The 24,345-nt window shown below is 39.7% G+C and overlaps 1 protein-coding gene and 1 pseudogene across 2 annotated transcripts in view; one reads left to right on the plus strand and one right to left on the minus strand.

The window, feature by feature from the left end:
- LOC149162240 (putative methyltransferase PMT23) overlaps positions 1-24,345 on the plus strand; it is a 208,881-nt pseudogene that overhangs the window by 81,365 nt on the left and 103,171 nt on the right. The gene's annotated exons all lie outside the window — the stretch shown is intronic.
- Positions 8,149-15,750, minus strand: LOC149162241 (uncharacterized). The gene is made up of 4 exons (XM_089437613.1): positions 15,162-15,750; positions 14,906-15,047; positions 14,512-14,781; positions 8,149-8,209 (listed from the first exon to the last, which is right to left on the minus strand). The coding sequence occupies exons 1-4, from the start codon at positions 15,715-15,717 to the stop codon at positions 8,149-8,151; spliced, it is 1,029 nt and encodes a 342-aa protein (XP_089293739.1). The 5' UTR covers positions 15,718-15,750.

Genomic DNA, 24,345 nt, shown 5'->3' on the forward strand with positions numbered 1-24,345 from the left:
CCAGCAACCTCAACGGAGGTTGAACCCTCACCTCAAGGATATCGTGAAAGAGGAATTGCAGAAGCTATTGGATGTAAACTTTATTTATCGTATCTCAATAGTAAATGGGTCTCTCCCTTGGTGGTCGTTCCCAAGAAAAATGGGAAATGACGTATTTGTGTAGACTATCGAGAGCTAAATAAGGCAACATAGAAAGACCATTTTCCCCTCCCATTCATTGATTAGGTCCTTGATACGTTGGCAGGGAAGCAGTTCTTCTCCTTTCTAGACGGCTTCAGTGGGTACAATCAAATTCAGATTGCCCCTGAAGACTAGGACAAAACGACCTTCACCTGTCCCTGGGGCACATTCGCATATAGAGTATTACCATTTGGCTTGTGCAACGCCTCAACCATGTTTCAGAGAGCTATACTAAGCATCTTTGCTGTTCTAATAAATGAAGGACTAGAGGTATATATGGATGATTTTACTCCATATGGGGATGATTTTGATCAAGCATTATGAACACTAGAAAAAGTCTTAGAACGATGCATCACTACCAGGTTATGTTTAAGCAATGTCAAGTGTCACATGATGATGACCGAGGGCGTGATCCTGGGACATTACATCTCTGTAGTAGGAATACAGGTAGATCCAACAAAAATACAGGTAATTCTTTTACTGCCTACCCCTTGCACCCAAATAGAGGTACGTAGTTTCCTAGGATATGCAGGTTATTATCACAGATTTATCAAGAATTTTTCACAGATTGCGGCACCCTTATACGCTCTAACTGGAAACATTGATTTTAGTTGGTTTGACAAGTGTGACATAACTTTTGCAGGATTAAAGAAACTAGTCTCAATAGCACCAGTATTACGTGGACCAAACTGGGAGCTGCCTTTTCATATTTCCACGGATGCATCAGATGTAGCCATAGGTGCTGTCCTTGGCCAGGAGGAGGACAAGAAACCTTATGCTATATATTACATTAGCAAAAATCTCACCCCTGCAGAACTCAATTACACAGTGACAGAAAAAGAATTCTTAGCAGTTATTTATGCAATAAACAAATATAGACACTATATAACTGGCTACCAAGTCTTTGTGTACACTGATCACTCTGCCATTAGATATCTAGCTAATAAACCAATCACAAATGGTCAAGTAACACGATGGTTATTGCTTTTGCAGGAGTTCGACATTACCATTAAATATCATCCAGGAAAGGAGAATCCCGTTGTTGATTTTCTATCTCGAATTCCGAAGGTTAATGATCCACTGGCGGTAGATGACCAATTCCCGGATGAGCACCTGTTTGCTGTGATGGTTAAGACGCCATGGTACACAGATGTGGCAAATTATCTGGCAGTAGGGAAGCTACCTAAACATTTAACAAGGGAAAGAAAATTGATTGTTCAAGCAGCACCCGGTTCTCTTGGATAGGTGGATATCTTTTTCATATAGGGGCCGACATGTGTATACGCAAATGTATCTGCGAGGATGAGATCCATGACATCCTGAAGGCTTGCCATGACGAACCCTGTGGGGGACATTTCGCAGACCGAAGGACAAGACATAAGGTATTACAAATGGGCTATTATTGGCCCACTATTTTTAAGGATGCTAAAAAATATGCCCAGGCCTGCGACAGTTGCCAAAGGATGGGTCGACCTGGTCAATCTGATGAAATGCCTCTGCAGCCACAATTTGTCATAGAACCCTTCGAGTGTTGGGCATTAGACTTCATAGGTCCATTCCATCCACCTTCCAATTAGAAGGCCTACATACTGGTAGCCACGGATTATGTGACAAAATGGGTGGAAACAGTAGATTTACCAAGAGCCACAGAGGAAGCAGTGATTAACTTCCTTTTTGGGCTATTTGTGCGGTATGGATTACCACGAGAAGTGGTCACAGATGGGGGAAAGCAATTCACAGGTAACAAGATTACTGCCACCCTCAGAAACCATCATATCACGCACAGGATCACTTCTCTGTATCACCCGCAGGTAGAAAGCACCAACAAGGTTATAGAAGCAATTTTGACCAAAACAGTCTCAACGCACCGATGAGATTGGACTGCTAGACTGCTAGAGGCCTTGTGGGCCTATCGTACAACTTGGAGGAATACTACTGGATACTCTCCCTACCAGCTTGTGTTTGGTAAAGAACCAATTTTTCCAATCGAATTCAAAATAAAGACTCTAAGGACGGCCCATGAAATGTGTTTGGATTTAATAGAAGCTCAAACCAAGCGTCTTCAGCAGATTAATGAACTGGATGAAGCTCGATTGTTTGCTTTGCAACGAATTGCAATAATACAACAACAAATGGCAAAATGGCATGACAACCTTATCAAGAAGAAAACGTTTCAAAAAGGGGATTGGGCACTTTTGTACGATTCCAGGTTCCAGGACTTCCCAGGAAAGTTGCAAACAAGATGGCTCAGCGTTTATGAGATTCAAGAAGTGCATAATAATGGCACTCTTACCTTGACTACCATAGATGGATCTAGCCATTCCTTTAAGGTAAACGGGTATCGAGTGCGCCTCTATCATCAACCGCTTACCAAAGAATCTTTCTGCAAGCAGGTACGCGAGGACCCCTCCATGCAAATTCTAGCTACAGGGAATGATAACCTAGTAGCTTTTTCTTTAAAAAATTGAAATTGCTTGAAAAATTGTAAATAATGTACATATCTTTGTAGGCATTACCACGTAAATATGGATTTTTTTTGTTTTTGTTTTTGCTGTTCAAACAATTGAACGCCTGTTGTTCAATTGATTAAACAACATATCTATTTTTCTTCTGTAACTCGCTGTTCAATTGATCGAACAAGTGCAGTCTTTCTTTGACGTAATTTGTTGTTCAAACAATTGAATGTTTTGCTGTTCAATTGATTGAACAACACATTTTTGTGTTGTGTTTGTTGTTCAAACAATTGGACATTTGCCGTTCAATTGATTGAACAACACATTTTTTCATTTTTCGCTATTCAAACAAGCGAACGTTTGCCGTTCAATTGATTGAACAACACTTTTTTTCATTTTTCGCTGTTCAAATAAGTGAGCGCTTGTCGTTCAATTGATTGAACATCACATTTTTTTCTCGTTTTTCGCTGTTCACACAATTGGACGTTTGCCATTCAATTGATTGAATAACACATTTTTGTTGTTTTCGTTGTTCAAACATTTGGACGTTTGCCGTTCAATTGATTGAACGACACATCTTTTTCATTTTTTTCGCTGTTCAAACAAGCGAGCTTTTGCTGTTCAATTGATTGAACAACACATTTTTTCTCCTTTTTCGTTGTTCACACAATTGGATGTTTGCCGTTCAATTGATTTAACAACACATTTTTGTTGTTGTCGTTGTTCAAACAATTGGACGTTTGCCATTCAATTGATTGAACAACACATTTTTGTTGTTTTCGTTGTTCAAACAAGCGAACGCTTGCTGTTCAATTGATTGAACAACGCATTTTTTTTTTCATTTTTTGCTATTCAAACAAGCAAATGCTTGCCGTTCAATTGATTGAACAACACATTTTTTTCTTCATTTTTTCGCTATTCAAACAAACGAGCGCTTGTCGTTCAATTGATTGAACAACACGATTTTTTTTCGTTTTTCACTGTTCACACAATTGGACGTTTGCCGTTCAATTGATTGAACAACACATTTTTGTTATTTTCGTTGTTCAAACAATTGGATGTTTTCCGTTCAATTGATTGAACAACACATTTTTGTTGTTTTCGTTGTTCAAACAATTGGATGTTTGCCGTTCAATTGATTGAATAACATTTTTTTTTTTAATTTTAATTTTATTTTTTATATTTACTCGTCTTTCGTTGTTCAAACAAGCGAACGCTTACTGTTCACTTGGTTGAACAACACTATTTTTCTTATTTTGTTTTCGCTATTCAAGTTATTGAACAATTGCCGTTCAATTGATTGAACAACACGTTTTTCTTTGTGTTCCCACGACTGCCGTTCAATTGATTGAACGACACATTTTCCGTTCATTGGTTTTCGCTGTTCAAGTTATTGAACAATTGTCGTTCACTTGATTGAACAACATTGTTCTTCTTATTTGTTTTTTCTGTTCAAACTATTGAATGACTGCCGTTCAATTGATTGAACAATGCATTTCTCCTTATTTATTTTCAGTTTTTTGATTTTTGATTTTGCAGAGTGAACCACACTTTTTGGCAAGCTAAATTTTGAATTTTTCTCATTTTTTCTTGATCATTATACCATGATCTTATTCTTTTGTATTGCAAATAAGCGCCATGTGCATTCGTGCCTCTTCTAAAGATATATGGTAATAACAATGTTATTATAACTTCTAAAACCCTTTTGTTGGTTATCTAAACATCTTTTCTTTTGGGACACTTCAAGAAATGATTCATTACTTTTAATCCATGCTGGCTTATGTTTATACTTCCAAATGGATAAAACTCATTGATATAATGTTAAGGGATAAGAGTATAATAGTCCCATTGGCATCTTCTTACTTCTTACACCATCCCTGACTCTTAAGGAGCAAATGAGCCTCCCTTTTTACAAGAAAAATTGCAAAAGAAAAATAAAAATAGCAAAATGCTTACAACATTGTCCAAAGAGGATAGGGGGTCTCATCATGAGCTAGCCTACCACAATCATAAGAATGTAACAGGTGACATTCCAATTTGGCTACCACACCAAGGTAATGATCTTCTTGATAAATAATTTGTCAGAAGAATAGGGGGTCTCATCACGAGCCAGCCTGATCATATCTGTTTCACCCTGGTGAGTGGCACTATGATTATCTTGTCACCATGCTAGCATAGTGATCTCTTTGTGGCAAAAGAAAGAAAAAATTAAACTGTAAAAAAGACTCTGGCTCATTTGGGAGGCTTAAAAAGCAACCCCGCCGAGGCTATGAATACTTGCTGGCACTTGTAGTATTGAAGTATTATCTTATATTTCCATATGACATCTACCTCTTATCACCTATGACTCTATTTCTAAACGAAAATCTCCGTTTGGTAGCACTTTTACAAGCTGCATAGCATGGTAATTTTTATTTATATTTATCATATTCCATATGTCCACGTATTAAATGATAGCCATTAAACATAAACCGCTGATTATGCTGATATGATTAATTCCGCTTACGGTAAAATATTTGACATAATGACTTGATATTGCTGTTTTTTATTTTGGCCAATTCACGTCTGACGGTGCATGTCGCTTAAATGCTTTATTGATTTGTGTGTTGTGCTTTTTAGATTGGTTGCCGACATTTATTTCGCATTGGTTATTTGCTTGTTTTCCGCGTGCTGAAAGGATGTGGACGCCCTTCTCTCATCAGAGGGGGGGGGATGGCCTGCGTATGGATAGCACGTATTCCAGTTATAAATAAATGTGTGATAATCATTCGGATTACCTCCGGAGTACGATTTGCATGATGTGTAGGAATATGTAATAATTAGCAGGAAATTCTGATTGGTCGAAGAATGGCAACCATTATGGCGGGCATGCAAACATATGATTTTGCGTTAAGTATGGCTGACAGGATGGATGACTTAACTAAAAACGATAATACTTATCCAAGTAGAGTCATTTCCTTTATAATTGCTGTGATATACATCGCTGTTGTGTTGCATTACAGGGGTAAAACACAGTTGTCTTTAGAAGAAGTCCTGGCTGAAGTCACTCGACTTTCGGCAGAAGGGGTGAAATGGGCAGACAAACGCGTCCTTTTATATAGCGCAATTGAAGCCTTCCAGGACCCAGGCGAGCGACTAGTACGAACGGGGAAAGGAATTCATCCTTCGGCGTTGCAGCAACCATGGCAAGAGCTGGCGGTCATCATCCAAAGATATATCACTTGCGACGGTCGGCATGACGTGGTAAAGCCTCGACAACTGAAACTCCTAGCCATTTTAAAGCAAAGAATTTCAGTTAATTTACCATTTTATTTAAATTCCCTATTACACGATGTTGCCCGACGGGTAAGGACAGCCAAGGACCCACATAGTGTAGTCAGCCATCATGGGTTAATTAAGTTAATCATCACAAATAGATTGGCACAACAACAATTAACATGGGACAGTATCATAAATCCTACCTTGGTTCCACCTCCGGAAAATGAGGAAACAGAGCAGTAAGGGCCAAGAACCCCAGGCCCAAAGAAAATATTAAAACGAAAGAGCCCCACTGCACCCCTAGAATCAGCTAAGTGTAGATGCTCGGTGAGAGTAAAAGCCCAACGACGCATTCCAATCCAAGCAGAAGAAGTTGGACCATCTCGCACACCTCCTCTTAGTCCTCAAGACCCTCCTTTGCAAGACTATGAGGAGGAAGTGGCAAGGGTTTTGGGAAGCATGGAAATGTTTACCGAGGGCAGGGAACAACCAAGGAACATTGAAAGACAGAACTGTACTCTTGATCGGTCGGTCCCTGCTGACAATTCCGGTCATGAACAAACCCAGCCATGCACTGATGCCATGGAGGAGCAGAGAGAGTTAATTCCTGATATGGAAACACCCCTCGAAGCCGAGGAGCACGAAGAAACCCAAGCAGAAAGAAATCCTAAAGGTGAAAACTTGGAGGATGCCAATCAACCAAGTGATATTCCCTTTTCAAAGTCCCTGTGGATGAGGCCTACCAAGAAGAAGACCACGAGAATGATGACTGTTCAGGAGATACCATTGCATTGGGATCTCCTGAACACGAAATGAATAATAATTATGAGTTGGAAGGAGAAATCCCGCCAACAAACACAGCTCCAATTGGGAACATTCCTGATGATAACATAATGCAGCCTGTGCAAGTAGCAGAAGGTAATGTAGCCCCAGATGGGAGCCCTAGAGTAGAAGAGCCCTACAAAGTTAAACTTAAAAAGGTGCTCAGAAAATATAGAAAACAGAAGCAGGTAATCAGGCAGTTGAAATACTGGTTAAAAGAAGCAACCAGAACGAGGAAATTGAAAGAAGAAATGGAGAATGCAGGGACACAAACAGAACAATGTTCTATGAAGGATGCAGAGACTCAGATAGAGTTTCTTAAGGGTTGCCCAAGAGAAACCCAGACTGAGCCTGCTATTAGAGAAGATACTGCCATACAAACAGAGGAGCCCTGTATCTTTTCACAGGGAACTCAAACGACCTACCCCACTGCGGACACTGCTGTCCAGACCGATATTGAAGAAAATGTTCAAGTTGTAATTCTAGAAGCAGTTGAAGCTGCTATGCAGACTGACCCTAAGGAGACCCAAGATGCAGAAGTCCAAACAGATGAAACGCCTCTTTACACCCCCTTGGTTAGAGAAGCCGTTATTAGAAAATTAGAGAATGAGCTTTTAACAGTTCATCAAGAGCTAGCTTAGCACAAGGAAAGGTGGTCCCTTTTCACGAACACCAAGGGCTAAAGAAGAAATTCGAGGCACTTACCAGGACGGAGGACGAGACTTTTGCTCAATACAAGGCTGAGCAAAAGAAGGTTGAAAATTTAAAGGGTCAATTGTAGAAAGCTAGAGAACAAATGGAGATTGTTTGTTCTCTCTATTCAAACACTCTATCTTGTCGAGCTCCCGCTACTAATTATGCTTTATTTCTTATGGAGACATATCTCCTGTTAAAAGTTAAGGCCATTAAGGCTAGTAAATTGACAGAAATTAAAACCACTCTTGATTTTATTAAGTGTTTCAGAGAACACAATGAGAAGATTTAGTGCTTCTTCTGTGAGCTCTATATGCATAATTTTGTTTTAGAGGATGACAGGGATAGCCACCCTGCCTCTTTCATAGGAGACATTCAATTTCAGGCATTCATTTCCTTTGTTGCTAATCAGCTAAAATGGGCCAAGGCTTACAACATATTCAAAAGGCGTGAATATGGCATTGACCTATGGGTCAGAGGAGAACCTACATAGCCACTACTCCTATCTGTCCAGCATAAGCAGTTTATGAAGAAAAACGGTGTCGTAGGCAAATTGGGGCCAATCCATACTGATATCATTCAGGCCGGAAAGGAATACTTCCAGGATATTAAAGAAGAAGCCTTGGCTACATCAAAGCAAAGATGGGAAGTTTCTAGTAACACTGTGAGGGGCCAGGAGTCGTTCGGATACCGTAACTTCCAAGTTGCCTCTTCCCATTTTTTCAAATATAGCAATATGATTTTAACATTGGGACCAGACTAGATAGGATGCCACTACAGAACCCCAATCATATGGTACCCTCCTGATCAATACCGTAGTGATTATAACTTAAAAGATCATGAGGTAACCCAGGCTTTCGCTGTCCTCAAGCAAAAGAATGGTTTTAGGAATTACAGGGAAGAAGTATACCCTGCTTATTCCCTCACACAGTTGCATCTGAACTATACTCTTGCACGAGGACGTGCAACAAGGTAAGTTGGGGAGTATGTTGGGACGAGAAAAAGGTATGATTTCTCTTCACTTAATGCTTCATTTATCATTCATCCTTATAATATTATTTCTGTTTATAGAATAAAATGAGGAAAATATCAGTCAAAGTTGGAAGAAACTAGTTCGTGATAGAATAAGTGAATTTAGTACGAAAAATTGATTCTTTGCTATCTTTCTATGCAAAGATGCGATTGGGAAAAAGTTGTTCAGTTGGCAGGATAGCATGAGGCCATAAAGGGGAAAAGCCATGGCGTCTGGGGTAGACAAGGAAGCGGAAGATCAGTTTGAGTACTCCTGTTTTATCATATGATCAGATTTTATATTGCAAAATCCTCAGGATCTCCTGATCTTGAGGATTCGCTTCTATCCAAGTTTCTCTTTTATGTTATATAAGGTCGAAAGGCAACTAGATGAGAGTTTATAATTTTAATATGTAATTATTCTCTTTGGAGTAAAAATGATGTTAATTCAGTGACTCTATCAGCTGTTACTTTGAAGTTGATGAAAGAAGTTGCGCTTGATACATCTTCGTATTCTGAGTTTTTGTTAAGTAGAGGCTTCTAGCGACTTTGGGCCCAGTCACAAGAAGATCCACTGCTCCTTTGTGTTATAGTTTATATTCAATCTTTGTATTTGATTTAATGTTTAGTTATTTTGTTTATCTTGAAGATTTGCGATATTGATTTATACCGTTGTTAACTTAGATTTATACTGAAGCTACAAGATAGACTTAAGTAAGCGCCTTGATTAGAATGAGTGAAGGTGTGGTTGATCGCTGTTCAGATTGAAGAAATGTTATCATTGATCTTGAGAGACAAGATTGAGTAACTTCTAAGGATTTCAATTTAAAATGTTTACCATTTAGGAATCTTTTATAGCTGTTGTTGTTCACTTACTGATTGTTGTTTAGTAATGTAGATTGATTTGAGTTGTTAGTGTTGTTCGATAATCATAGTTGCTTTACTTGATTAAGTGTGATTAGTCTCAAGCTTATTTGAATAATTCTCCGTGTAATTCTCATTTGCATTCAAGTTCCAATTGGTTTCGGAACAAGTTGTATAGAATTACATAGGTTGTTGCGAGCATTCCCTTCATAAATAGTTCTTTGCAGAGTTGTGTGAATTGAATTGAAGAATTGGACTTTAATGATTGCAACGATTCATCATTAGATAACCTCTAACTTCACTGCACATACTGTGTTGGCACTCTTGAAATAGAAAGACTTACCTCGGGTTGACAACTAATGTAGGGATTAAGATTGCCTGTAAAAAGACATCTTAGTGAGCCAACACTAACCCAGTTTTATATTAATACCCATTAATATTTTATTTTTCCTAAGTTTAGACTTAGGAACTCCATTAAAAATATTAATTATTTTAATATCTCCCAAACTGGGTACAATCTATCCAAACCATTTTTGGGTTTTGGAGATCTCATGTGCTTTAGCCTCTCCACCAATTTTCATGGCTAGAGCACATCCGATGCTACCCCAAATCAACACTCCCTCTTAGTGAGGACTGTGCTCTAGTAATGCTCCTCACTAAGTATCACCCTGATCATCCAGCATCGGTCCCTACGCTGATGCTAGGTCTCCCTGCCCAACATCCTCTGCACTGCTGCCCATGGCTCTACCACTGCCTCTGCTGCATCCGTATGACAACTCCCTCTGCATCCATGCTGTTGCTGGTCCATATACCCAACACTGCATCTGCACTGCATCCCCTTCTCACGCTGCGTCGTGTTGCCCATAGCACTGCCACTGCTAACTGCTGCATTGCAACCCAGTTACTGAGAAGGATGTAACTGATCCACCCAACTCTGACATCCCGATGCTGAAGCTCCCTCTGCTGCTAACAAGTGCTCCCTCTACTGACCTCTGTGCTACTGCAACAATTCCATGCATCTCGCACCATTGCACACCTCTCCGTGCCATCCTGCACTGGTGCAATACTCCCGTGCTTCTCGCACTGTTGCATCCTACTAGCCTCTGCGCTGTCCCGGGACTCCTGCACTATAGCACTCTCTGCCGCTCCATCCGCATCTGTCTCTACCGACATCTGCCAGTCCTGCTACTCCTCTTTGGGGCTCTTGTAGCAAGGTATAATCCAAGAGGTTGGGTAGCTTGAGGATCTTGCCCCTCATCTCCTGTAGTCCGTCTGACTACAGCTCGATGTCTCCCCACTTCCTCTCAAGTGGCACATGAGAATTGAACACTCATGGCACAATCGTCATCAGTCTCGACTTATTTCTCCGCCCTTGCTGGCCCTGCCTTGGTTTCAGAAGCCTCTCCCTTGCTCTTCTTCCTAGGACACTGGTTCGCAAAATGACCCAGCTCCCCATAATGGAAGCACTTGACTTTGGAGAGGTCCTTCTTCTTCCACTTCTCCTGCTTTCCTGTAGATGCTAGAGCCGCATCCTCTTCTTCCTCCTTGATTCTGACCCCTTTATCGCTACTCCCCCCCTTGGTCAGCCTTCTGATCTCTTCTTGACGAAGAGCTGCCCACAGTTCCTCCCAATTCGGAAGGCTCGTCTTGCCCAGTATGATCTGGACAAATACCTCCCAATCCTCTGAGACTGCGTTCAGTGCGGTCCTTGCCAACATTTCCTCATCCGGCGTGGCCCTTATGGAAGTCAGCTGGTCCCGACTCCGTCAATCGCCCGAGGAAGATATCTATCTTCTCTCCCCTCTGCATCTGGTATGACTGCAGTTGATTTTCAAGTAACATCTTCCTCTGCACGGAAGTATGCTGGTATAATTTATTCAGGGCCTCCCACATCTCATTTGCCGTGTTCTTCTCGGCGATATGCGGTACCACATGATCCTTGACCCCATCAAGGATGATGCACTTCGTGCTGGTCATTGCCTCCTCGTACTTCTCATTTTTAGCTGGGTCAATTGGGATCGCTATAATTTTCAAGGCGAAGTCCTTGATGCGATATCTGTTTAGAATGGACAAGATCCTAGCCTTCCAGACTACGAAGTTGGAAGCTCCATCCAGTCTATCCTGATCTCTCAGCCCATTCACTGCCATCTCGCTGCTCTTCTTTCGACTCCTCCGAGTCTCTCAACTTCTCGTCTAGAAGTTCTCGGTTCAACTCCCTCTGAGTCTCGATTTCCCTTCTGGAAATCCCTCTGCCAATGTCGAGTTGCCCCACTTTGATCATCTGTGCAACTGCACCACTGATCTGGATTCCTTGGCTAGAAATCCGCCTCGGCAACAACTCCCTCAACCTTGGTCTTGCCCTGTTAGGTACTGTTCTGACCACAGTACCCCACCAGCTTCGCTCTGCAAATTTCCCACAGCCTCCTATGCCCCAGCAACTGAAGGTCTGAGCCTCTAGGCTCTGCGCAATCCCGACACTGGCAAAATCTGCACCTCCTGGCCACAACGTCGATCCTTCCTGACTGAGAAAGATGATCGGGCACTGCGTAGGTCAGGTCTGCTCCTCTCTGCCTCTGTGCTGATCCTCCTCCTGGCTCGAACTGATGACGCAGGCCCTCTGCGTCACCCCTTCCTTGCTGCTTTCTGCTAGGAACAACTTCTATCACTCGGGACAACTGTTTCTGCTGCTATTGCTCTGCTAGCTGATGCCTTCAGTTATCCTGTGATCTACAACCATGCTCTGATACCATGTTGGAATTTCTAAGTTTAACCCGTTAGAAATTCTTCCTGTACTATCTGGTTTATTTCTTCCTACTTGTTCAATTACTTAACAAGTTATTTACCATGTAAATACTGAAAATAAACACAAGTATAGTATCAACATCTACAAATCATCAACTGAAATAAAATAAGCACACAAGTGACACCGTTATTTTTGGACCAATGTCCCCGAAAAAACCCAATGCGGGAAAATCGGTGTAGCTATTTTGAGGGTATATTATTATGCAGTATTTCCTTGAGTACAACTAGGTGCCTAACCGTCTCACTCGACAGGAATATACATGGCAACAATACCTCTATATTCGGAAACAGGTATTCAGAAACCCTGTCCCACGAAACCCTCTCCGATGACTCGGAAGCACACCGCTAGCTCTTCTGGCCTCTGCGTCAACCTCAGGACCCTCGGCGTTAGCCCTCTGAGGCACTGTGCAGCCTCTGGGACTCTCTGCGTCACTCTAGCAACCTCTGCGTGGATGATGCAGTCCCTCTGTCCTCTGTGCTGTCTCTGCTGAGCTCTGCGTGGTTTGAACTGGCTGTTGCTCTCGCTCTCTCTGCTTCTGCGCTGGTCTCTCATTACTATCTCTCTCTCTCTGTCCAGTGCTCACTACCCCTCGCTGCTGATCACTGATTCACATTTGCTTAGCAACCCCGCTCTAGCAAAATGAATGACCGATCACTCTCGTGTGTTCTCCAACTGATCCTCATGCCTCCTCTTATACTTTTCTCGTTGGTCCATCAACGACCGAGATTAAATCTCTAATCAATGGCTAAGATTAGATTTGGCTTGATCCATGACTTTTGGACCTTTCTAACCCAATTTTATATTACTACCCATTAATATTTTATTTTTCCTAAGTTTAGATTTAGGAACTCCATTAAACATATTAACTTTTTTAATATCTCCCAAACGAGGTACAATCTGTCCAAACTATTTCTGGGTCTTGGAGATCTCATGTGCTTTAGCCTCTCCACCAATTTTCATGGCTAGAGCACATCCGATGCTACCCCATATCAACAGGTTACACCAACAAGGGTCACTTGATTGTCCTTAAGATTTGAAATGAAAACTCTAGTCAAAACAGGGTGGCTTTGAACTTTTTGTATCATTTCACAAAAATCAAAGCATCCCATATGCTTGAAATAAGTGGTTGTCATGGGAGAGGCCATTAGTTCTCTAGTGTTGGTAGGCTCAAACCTAGATATTCTTCCTCCTTTGTGTGGTCTTCTTTCTTATGTGTCTTCCTCTTTTGTAAAATCTTTGTCTTCCTCCTCCGTGATGTGTTTTTGTTCTTTTTGTCTTGAAACCCTAGGGATTAGGAAATAGGAGTGGGAATGGGGTAGGAAAAATTTAGGGAATGGGGGAAGGGATTAGGGAACTTAGGGAGGTGATAGGGGATTGAAATATTTAAGGGATTTGGGAATTGGTATTTTATTACAGGTATGGCAGTATGGCTGCCTAGGACTTAGGGTTTAAGGGAGAATAAATTTGGGATAGGGATTTAGCAATACAGGGGTAGGGATAGGGTTTACTGTGATGTGGGAAGGATAGTAGGGTCTTAGGAATAGTTTTGGAGGTGTGGGAATGAAACTAGGGTTTGCAAGTTTTGAGAACTCCAAGTTTCACACAAGAAACTTAAAACCATGAATTGATGACTTGTGAAATGTAAGGAGGGTATAGTAAGGCCTTACTTGCTAGGGGATTAAGAAACCTTGTGCTGAAGGTTTGGAGCACTTGTATGAAATTTGAGAGCTTACAGATGAAGTTTGACAGGTACATAGCGCCTTTGATGCACATCGCTTGACTGCTCTATGCACAACCAATGTTGCACACATCGCGATCGGGATTTAATCGGCGCCGGGAAAAAATCGGAAAAATCGTTAAAATCGGGAAAAAATCGGGAAAAAATCGGAAAAAATCGTTTGGCACAAAAATATTCATTTTTTTTCATTTTTTTTCAATTTTTTTAATATCTAAACCATCTACAACATAAAATAAATACATTGACACATAAATATGATAAAAAAACTAATATATAAGATGTTCAATATCATTTCTAGCGCTAAAATCACACATAACATTGAATCATGTCCTAAATAGTAAGTCCTGAGTCCCAAGTCCAACTCAGCCTCAAAATATCAACAAAAAATATGATAATGTATCTCATCATGTCATAATGTCATATACAATAAAATGAAAGTCTAATCCTATTGATTTCCTCTGCCCCTCTTGCGAGAATATGGCACAGCTTTCTCTTTCCCTCTAGATGTAGAAGCTGGTGCCTGTGGTGGTGGAAATGGCAGTGGAGTCTGACGTGCTCTAGAAGCTGAAGAACTAGTAGTAGCAGCTACAAGAGGCTGAGGTGGACGGAGACCACGTCCTCTACTGGTGGTAGTGGTAGCCCGGGTAGCCCGGGTAGGCGGTGTCACCTCCTCCTCCTGCTCCTCCAACTCCTCCTCCTCCTGCTCCTGCTCCTGCTCCTGCTCCTGCTCCTCCTCCTCCTCCTCCTCCTCCTCCCCCTCCTCCTCCCCCTCATCCTGCACTAACCAATCCTCAGTGGGATCCATGAGAGGCCTCTCGGTCTCAACCCTCCATTCAGCAGTGGTGTCAATCCCATCCAATGAGATGGCTTCCGTATCAGGTGTCTTCTCTAGTTGTTTCACCCACAATCGAAGATTGTAGTAGACATAGACCATGTCATTAAGTCTATGGGACTCCAACCTGTACAAAGTTCATGAAATAATAAATTAATAATTAATATTATAAAAAAAATATTGTTTAAAACTTTAATGAATTCAAAAATTTATTTGGAAATTTGCAATATTTTAAATGTTTAAGTGTTAACCTATTGCGCTTCTTGTTGTGTATTTTTTCAAATACACTCCAATTGCGCTCACATCCCGAGGAGCTGCATGTTTGGCTGAGGATGCGCACGGCAAGATTTTGCAAAAGGGGTACTCTGCCACCATACATCTTCCACCATGCGTCTACAACAAAATTACAAAGAAAATTTTAAATAAACATAAGAAAAAAATGGAATTTGAAGAAACAATGAAATTTGAAACAAAGTTACAAAGTACATACTACAAACTAAAAAATACCTGGGATTTTAACCGTCCTATCATTGATAGCCATCTCAAAGCCAAATGTGCCACCTGACAACTTATATTGCTCAATTTGTCTAGAGACCTCCATACGTTCTTCTGGAGTTTTCACCATCTTCTGGACACAGGTTAATAATCCTTCCACGACCTCAACATCAAAATTAAACCCACATGCATAAGAAAATGCAGGGTTCAGGAAAAGGCCAGCAGCATGAATGGGACGATGGAGTGTGTTGTTCCATCGCTCATCAATGACCTTCCATAGAAGGAGTTGTCTCTGGAACCCATCATCTCCCTTGTCATCATAGTAGGACCGAATGGCTTCTTTGGCCCTATCCATGGCTTCATACAAATAGCCCATTGCGGGCTTCTCACCATCTACCAACCGAAGAACCTTTACCAAAGGTTCTGTGACAGCGCACACCTCCTGCACTCCCGCCCAGAAGTCTTCTTGGTATGAAACAAGTCTGCAGACGGCCTCTCCTTCTGGTTTGCGGCTCATTGGCGAAGAACGCCACTCCTCTGAAACAAACATTCTCTTCAAATCCCACATAGAATTCAAGAGGGATTGAAGAGATATGAAACTCGTCGCAAACAGTGTAATGGCGGGGCGCACCAACTCTTTGTTGTTGGTGCATTTTCTCATCAAGCTAAGCACAGATGTGTGATTGTAAATAAATTTTGTGATGGTTTTTGATGAGTCAACAGCCTCTTTGACAAAGGGAATTTTCCCTATGTCCTCTAACATCAGATCAATACAATGGGCAGCACAAGGTGTCCAAAATAAAGTAGGATGCCTGTCCATAAGCAATCTACCAGCAGCAACATAATTTGCAGCGTTGTCCGTTATGACTTGGACAACATTTTCTGCACCCACCTCCAAAATAAACACATCCAGCAAATCACATAAATTTTTTGCATCTTTGATTTGATGAGTTGCATCAACAGATTTGATAAACATAGTCCCCAAGGGACAACTAACCAAGAAGTTTATAAGGGTTCTCCCCTTTTGGTCAGTCCAACCATCTGACATAACAGTGCATCCTGTTTGTGCCCATGATGCCCTAAAATCCTCCAATCTTTGGGTGCAGTCACGCTTTTCATCTTGAAGAAGTCGGCCTCTGAAATCATGAAGAGAAGGGAGTTTGTACCCCGGGCCAACACTGGCAACAGCATCAAGAGTAGGTTGGAAAAATGGATTATTCCTTATAATGCTGAAAGGAATATCACTCCAGAGGAGAAATTTTGTCATCAACTTGTCAGCTTTTTCTTTTTCAGTTCTTTTCATCATTGAACCGATAGTTGGTTGTGAACCAGGTGTGGTTCGAGGAACAAAATATGATGATGCAGCAAACGGATTGACTGACGCTGCAGTAGAACCTGTGCCACTTGGCCCACTTCCTTCAACTGACCTTCTTAGTTGCCTTTTGAGTTCTTCTTTGGCGTCTCTAGTGTGCTCTAATTCTCCCAATGCTCTCATGGCTTTTTGGATAATTTCAGCATTTGTCTTTAGACAGGGCCCCACATCACGTCCAGGGATTTGTGCAAGGTGGAACTTCAACCTGTACACCCCCCCGAATATTTCCTTTCCACACAACTTGCAAATCAAGTTTTGTCTATCATTCGGAGTTTTAGGGTCACCATATTCCCAGAAAGGATCCAATTTCCTTGGCATGTTTGTTTTTGAATTTTGAATTTGCAAACCTATGGAAAAATAAGGATTAGGAAATAGGAATTTAGGATTACATAAATGATAATAGTAAATAGTAAATACAAATTACAATTTAGCATTTGCAAAATTACAAGCTAATTATTTCCAAAATCCCAATTTGAATTTCTAAACCCAAAAAACAATGAAAAATCAAAAAAAATAAACAATGTTTAAAGAAAATGAGAAAATAAAAATCAAAAATTGGTTCTCATAGTCATAACAAATAACCCATCCCAAATCAATGAAAAATTTCTAAAAATTCTTTAAAAACAATGAAAAACAAAGTTTTTAGAGAACCAAAACAAAAAAAAATTAATCTACATACCTGGTTTATGGACAAATTCGCGATCTTGGCTTGGATTCCTCCTAAAATCGGCTCCCACAAGCGACGGCAACCCTCTCCCTCCCTTCTTCTCCTTCTCCTCCTTCTCCTCCGCGGCGGACTGCTGAATGAATAAACAAAAAATCGATTTTACATATAAAACCCCCGCTGCCCGCGCCTCCCGCGATTTTTTCCTTAAAAATCGCGATTTTTTCGAAAAAATCGCGATTTTTTAAAAAATCGCGATTTTTTCGATAAAAATCGTTAAAAAAAATTTCCGCCGATTTTTTGGATAAAAATCGCGATTTGAATCGGCATTTTGAAAAAATCGCGATTTTCCGATTTTATCGCGATTAAATCGCGATGTGTGCAACACTGTGCACAACGCCTTTGATGCGTGTTTAGCGCCATATTCAAACCAACTTTTGATTGACTTCCCGAAGTCCAAATTGATCCCATGATAGCTTGTTGGAAAGGTCTCTCTCTTGGCTACACAATGGACCTATCAAGCACTGAAAATGATCAATTATAGCCCCTCAAAAATCAATTCTCCCAAGACTTGTCAAAAAGTGCAGAATGAGGGTGAAAAAATGAAGTGTGCTCTTGTAGGAAACTTTTGGAGGTCTTTTTCAACTTCAAATTGAGCTCATGATAGCTCATTGGAAAGATATTTTTGTTTGGTTATTATTTGACTCATCAAGAAAGTCATTTGGACATTCCAGTTAGGAAAAAAATTGGTTTTCCCAAGGTCACTTCAGAGGTGCATCAACTCTCTTGTAGAAACTGTATTTTTGACATTTCTCCAAAACCATAACACCTATGTAAAAATTGAAGGAGGTTTTTCATCCTTGGACTATTGTGGACAAAAACCTCTCTCACTTTTGTAAAATTCATCTATGTTTGGTTGGAAACATACTTTGAAGAAGAACTGACCCTATGTGTGGCAAATGATTTGTCCCTTGGAATGATTTCTTGAAAAATGATGGAGACATGATGTTTATGATTTGGAATGGCCTCATACTTGCTAAAATGACCTCCCCTAGGCCTCCTCTGCTCAGATGTCTCTGATTCCATAGCCAGCCCTATCTCAGTGGGAGAGGAAATTAGGGTTTTAGTGCTTGTGAAAAATTATGGTTTGAACTTTGGACACCCTTGGGAAAAGACAACTCCCTTTGGCATTCACTTAACTTTTTGAAACATTACCCTTTCACTTGACTATTTCCTTTGACAAACTGATCTTTTGATTGTCTTTGAGAACTCATTGAATTTGACTTTGCTTTAATGAAGTTGGCATATAGAGATTGAGTTGGCAGTTTAGGAACAATACTTATTACATATAGTGAACATAAAATTATATGATGAAATAAACATTTCTCTTTACAAATCATCTTCACATGGTGAAGAGATGTTATTTGATCACCCTTTACTTGTGGGTTTTATGCAATGGAATGGAGTTTTATTGGAACCTTGGAAACTCTAATGACCTAATGAAACCTTGAAAAACCCTAAAAGACCTAATGAGACCTTGAAGGACTGAATTTCAAGATGACATGACTGATGTGATGGTATGATGTCATTAACTTTATGGACAATGGATACTCAACAAGGTTGAAATGAGCCAGCAAGGGGTAAATTTCTAAAAGGAGTAAAGGAAACCCTAATTCAACCTTCAGTGACCAAATTTTTGCATGACGACCTAGTGGAATGACAAAAATTTCAGAATGGGACCCTAATATGATATGAAAAGAGGATTTTTGATCACTGATGTCAGTATGCAAATACTGACTCTAACAGGATAAAAGGCAGTATGACAACAAGAGCGTTTTTAGAAACCATGGCAAATGACTTCTACATCCAGAATGAGGTAAAACATGTTTTTACAATGAAGCCAACTTTTGCAAAATACACTGAGGTTGATGAGATTTACCGTAGGGTAATTAAAGTAACCATACCAAATGAAAAAAGATGGGAAGAACTTTGTGATTTACTAGATTAAAGGGTAATTCAGAGGCAGTAAAAACAACGGCCAACACAACAGTCAACACAGCAGCCAACGCATCAATGCAGCACAGTTTTGGGTCGATTCAACAATCGAACCCACCAAAATAGAGCCACTTTTCCATCCAGCTGTCTACATGGCCTTTTTTCCTGCTAGAGATAAATCTGATTGTTTAGAATTAGGCTAATAATACACTATCGGTTGAGACAACGATTTTGTAATGATTTTGTAATTATTTGTATAAATACTTCACTGTTTGAAGTATTAAGGTTGATTTCTGAATGTAATTTCCTCTGCATATTGTAATTTTTCAAAGTACTGGAGCATCAATAATACAAGGACCTTTCACAGGATTCATGTGGTGTACCAAATGGTGATGTGTTTCTTCTATTTATTTGTTTAAACATTATTTTTCTCTCTTTGTTATTATGGAAATCTCAATTACTTAACAGAAACTGTGATGAATAGGATTTGTTGTTTAGAGCACCCTATTCTCGTTGTCAGTAATTTTCATGTTTTCTCCTGAAGTCAAATTAAGGAATTCTTCATTGCTCCTTAGTTTCTACCAAATCTTACATTTCTTCTGTTTCACAATCCATTTAATATTCTGAAAGATCCAAATAGTGCAACCTAGCTTGCCCTGTGCAACTCCTCTAAAATTTGATGCCAAATCCAGTTAATGTTTAGACTCCATAGCCCAATGGAATTATGACAGTTTAATCAACCAAACAATCAAATCAAAACAACAGTACAATCATAACTAGCCTAAAATTTACATAAAACAAAGCTAAATTTTACAGAGAGATCACTCTCTGAAGCTGGTAGGGCTAGATCCCAGCTTCCAAAGTGGTTTTGATGTTGTCCTATGTGTTTACTCCCTCAGCCTCAAAAATATAGAACAACAACAAAATCAATGAAAATTTTCTTGGCTTTGAGCTCACCTTTCTTATATTTGGACTTGGCAACCATTGGAGCATTTTTGGTGGCTCAAGTACTTTTCCTTGCACATATTCCAAAACATCATTATCATCGAGTATGACTTCCACCTTGATCTTCCAAGTAACAAAGTTAGATGAGTCACCCAACTTTTCCGTGTCTTTGAAGTAAGAGGTAGACATCTTGACCAAGTCAAATAGGCTCCTTTAGCTTTCTTCCAAAGATGATTTTTCTTGATTCCTTGGGCTTGTCTTCACCTTAGCTCTGACTCCATGTTAATTTTCTACTGTTCTATGCTATTACAATCACTTAGCCCAATCTTTTTTTCAATTAGCACTCAAATTTAATCTTCCAATGATAAATATAAATTGTAGATAGAACAATAAATGCAATGTACAATAAAAGACAATCAAGAGCAATAACAAGAGACACAAGTTTGGTCAAAGACCACGGAAAATCCCCACAAGGGGGATTTCAAAATTTTCTTCTATTAGGTTGTCATCAAATGTTCAACAAAGAGATTACAATGTTCCAATTCATGAATCACGAGTCAAAGTCAAACCTTTGACTATCCAACAAAACCAACCAAATCAATGTTCAAATGATGAGCCCAATAGTCAAATCTGGTCAACAAGTCAATTATGCGATTCTATCAATGTCTACAATAGTCAAAGATGCCCAAACCAAACCTCAAGTCAATGGTCAAGCACCTCCAAACAACTTGGTCAAGGCAACATCAAAATCAGCCTTCAAAGATCGGTCAAACCCACCAAAAATAGTTATCAAGAACTCGGTCAAAGGAGAGAGTCCACGATCAAACTTCAGATTCCTTGTGGTCAACATAAGTCAAACTGCCCAAAAATCTTGATCTCTGCACCAAGGAATGTGGCCTCTAGAAACAGATCCAAATCAAGTAAAAACAAATCAAAATGCCAAGTCAAAGTTGGTCTGTGAGATGGTCAAACTGTCCAAGCAGAAAAGTCAACGAAGAAATCAGATTACCCTTCCTTCCCTTCACATGTGTGAGCTCGGACCTCTCAATTACAGACATGTATGAACGGATCCAAAGAAGAGAGAGAAGAGGATGCTTGTGATGTGATATCCAAAGTGATGCGACATTAGGTCTATTTATATGCGTTGGAGGAGACCCATTTTGACTTCTAGGCCGACCTGAACTTTTGTGCACATGTGAGTTTTCACATTAAAACTATATTTTTCCTTGACTAAGTTCAATTCTTGCAAAGGCAGAGAGGGTCTTCTTTGGATGAGGAAGGTTGTCCAAAGGAGGGAATTTGTTCTTGAGCTGCCAAATTAACATGGAGCCCCTCCCACTACCCTTAGCCTTAGAGGTAGATAGCCTTGAAGATTTACTTGCACGTTTGGCCCTATTTGCAACTGCCTCTTCTTTCTTTGTCCTTTGCATAAATTGCATCATGTGCAGTTCTCATAACCTTCGGGTTAGATGACTTACAAATCTCAACATCATGCCTGGGGATTTAGCAAAATTGTATTTCAACCACCCCTCCTAGCATATGTTGGCCATACAATTTGCAATTCAGTTGTTGCTGGTTTGTCCCATCTTCATGTTCCCCATACTTCTTGTTGTCACACAGATGTCTAGGCACCGCGACAATGACTTAGAGCGGGGGCTGTCACACTGATCCCTAATGAGTTGTCTCCCAATAGTAGACTAAGGGGGGTAGACGGGAACCAACCAATCTGGGAGACACAACTAAACAACCAATACTTGTTTTAGATTGCGCAAGAATTTAAATATTCAAATTTATTTTAGGAAAATGATACCAGTGCCTTGTGGAGTTAACTATCTTGTAGAGGAAATAAGGTCCAAGTAAAGGATGGGAAACTGTTGCTAAATGACTTGACTGTCTCATATGCAAATGCAAAACTTAAAGCTATGTGAAATGCAGGGACTTGGTTAATTTTAGTTAAATGAGGGCCTAAATTTATTTTTCTGAAATATGTCTTAAATGTTATTTAACTTAAGGCTTAGAAAAATGGTGATCTTAATGTGAAAACAAGTACTTATACCAACAATGTAAAATGTAAAATCTACACAAGTAATTACTGAAATGTACAATAGGACTAAAATGTAAAATGCTGGAAATAAAACACTTTAAATTCAGAAATCCATTTGCATGAAGTACTTAATCAAAGGTCATTGGATGCATAAGTGAAACTAAGTTAATCTTTCTTGAATGAGCATGTGAAAACAAATGTACTTCAGAAATAAAACTAAGTACTTAAACTCATATTACAGCAATGAAATATCAGTGTAATAATCTGTTCTTAAATCAAATGTTAATGCCAACAATATATTCTAAAACAATAGTCCTGTAACCATGGAATATTTAGATTTTTCTATGCATAACAACAGAAACTCATAAATGACTAACTAATAACTACAATTCAGAAAATTTCTTAGTTTAATTATTTCTGATCTACTGATGTATTTGATCTAAAAACTCATAAATAAATTACTGAACAACAGTGAAACAATGTAAATTTGTCAATTAGCATGCAAAAAGTTACTGAAGATAATTTCTATCTCTGCAACGTACATCAGTAGAATATGAAAATTAAATTTTGCTGATATACTCCAGCGAATTTCAAATTTATGCTAGTATTAGCCTTGCTTTCAAAATGAAACGAGGAAATGTTAGAGGGTGTGCACGAGTCAACCCTTAGGGGCTTGAAGACACTTGAAGATACGCTGCACGAATCACTGAAAATCCTCAACTCATAATTTTTTTGTGAAAAACCTTTTTGTTCAAAACTTGTAAATTTTTTTAGGGAAATTAATGGAGAGAATTTAGTGATGAAGGATGGCGAAGAAAGGGAGGCTAAAAGGGGAATGATGGACGTCGAGAGTGAGATGAGGGGAGGCTGAGAGGAGGTGAGGGAAGAGGAGGCCGTAAGGAAGCGAGGTCGAGAGTAGGAAGAGGGAGGCCGAGAGTGAGGGCCATAAGGTTGGAGAGATAAGGAGGAGGGGCTGCAAAGAGATGAGTGGAAGGTGAGGGTCAAGAGGAAGAAGGGAGCAGGTTGAGGATGAGGGGGCTATAAGGTAAGCCGAGGAGGCAAGCCGAGAGGAGAAGAGGGGAGGTCGAAAAGGAGCTGGAGATGGTGAGCATAGGGCCTCAAAGCCCTAAAAAATTTGCCGGTGACCCTTTTGAAATTTCTCCTTGACCTACAAACAAAATGGAGATGCCCTTTGAGGCTTAGATCTCACTCGGTAATCCACAAAAATCACCTACAATTTTTAGAAGTTGTTCTGCACAAACAAAAGATAAAAACCCCAAAGCATGTATATACAAAAATATAAAATACCTAAAATCCCAATGAATTAGAAATTTGATATTTACAAATCGACAATGATATTCTACAGATCTAGCAGATTTGCAGATCAAAGCCCTCTATTAACCAGATTTAAACAAATTTTGCACAAATTTAGAAATAAATTTGAAATTTTAAAGAGGCACAAGCCCAAGAAAAACCCTGCAAGTAAAATATTCTATAAAATGACTTCAAAAATTAAAAAGACAGTGGGCTCTTGAGAATCTGTAAACTGAGTCAGTTGGTCCAGCTGAGGACTTCCCCAAGTGCCCAAATCCTGAATGATAACTTTTGCACACTTAGATTTGATTGTTAGATTAATAGAGATTCAAAAAATGATCATAAAATCATCAAGAAATAGAGATACCTGCTACTTCTATCAAATCAAAATGATATTCTAAAAACCCAGAAATCTGTGTAAGATACCTGTACACAGATCAATCCTCAAAGGTTTTTAACTAGCAAATGCAAATAAAAGCAGCAGAGTATTAAGAACAATATTACCACAAAAATTGTCTTAAACCCAAAAGTCCATGTGTTTTATTAACCAGAAAAAGTTACAAGAGCTTTCTTAGAGCAAGTACACAATTCAAAAATCGGATCCAAATAATGGAGAGAGGCCTCTCATTTATAGAAAAATTCTTCAACGACTAGTTGGCTTGATCCCTGTCAAAGCAATCTCAACCGTTGATGAAGATCAAATGATCTTTTAATCATCACCGTTGAAATAAAGTTACTTTTTGAGGAAATTCGAATTTCACTTTTAATTAACTCAAAAATGATTATTTTGAGTTAATTGCCGCAAAAAGTTGACTTTGACTTAACTACTATGGCCCAAGGGTTCAAAATATCTTGAAATTTT

Source organism: Pinus tabuliformis, chromosome 5_2 (assembly GCF_031772625.1).
Source record: "Pinus tabuliformis cultivar Carrire ecotype Pingquan chromosome 5_2, CPIR1, whole genome shotgun sequence".
In the NCBI taxonomy this organism is placed as follows: domain Eukaryota; kingdom Viridiplantae; phylum Streptophyta; class Pinopsida; order Pinales; family Pinaceae; genus Pinus; species Pinus tabuliformis.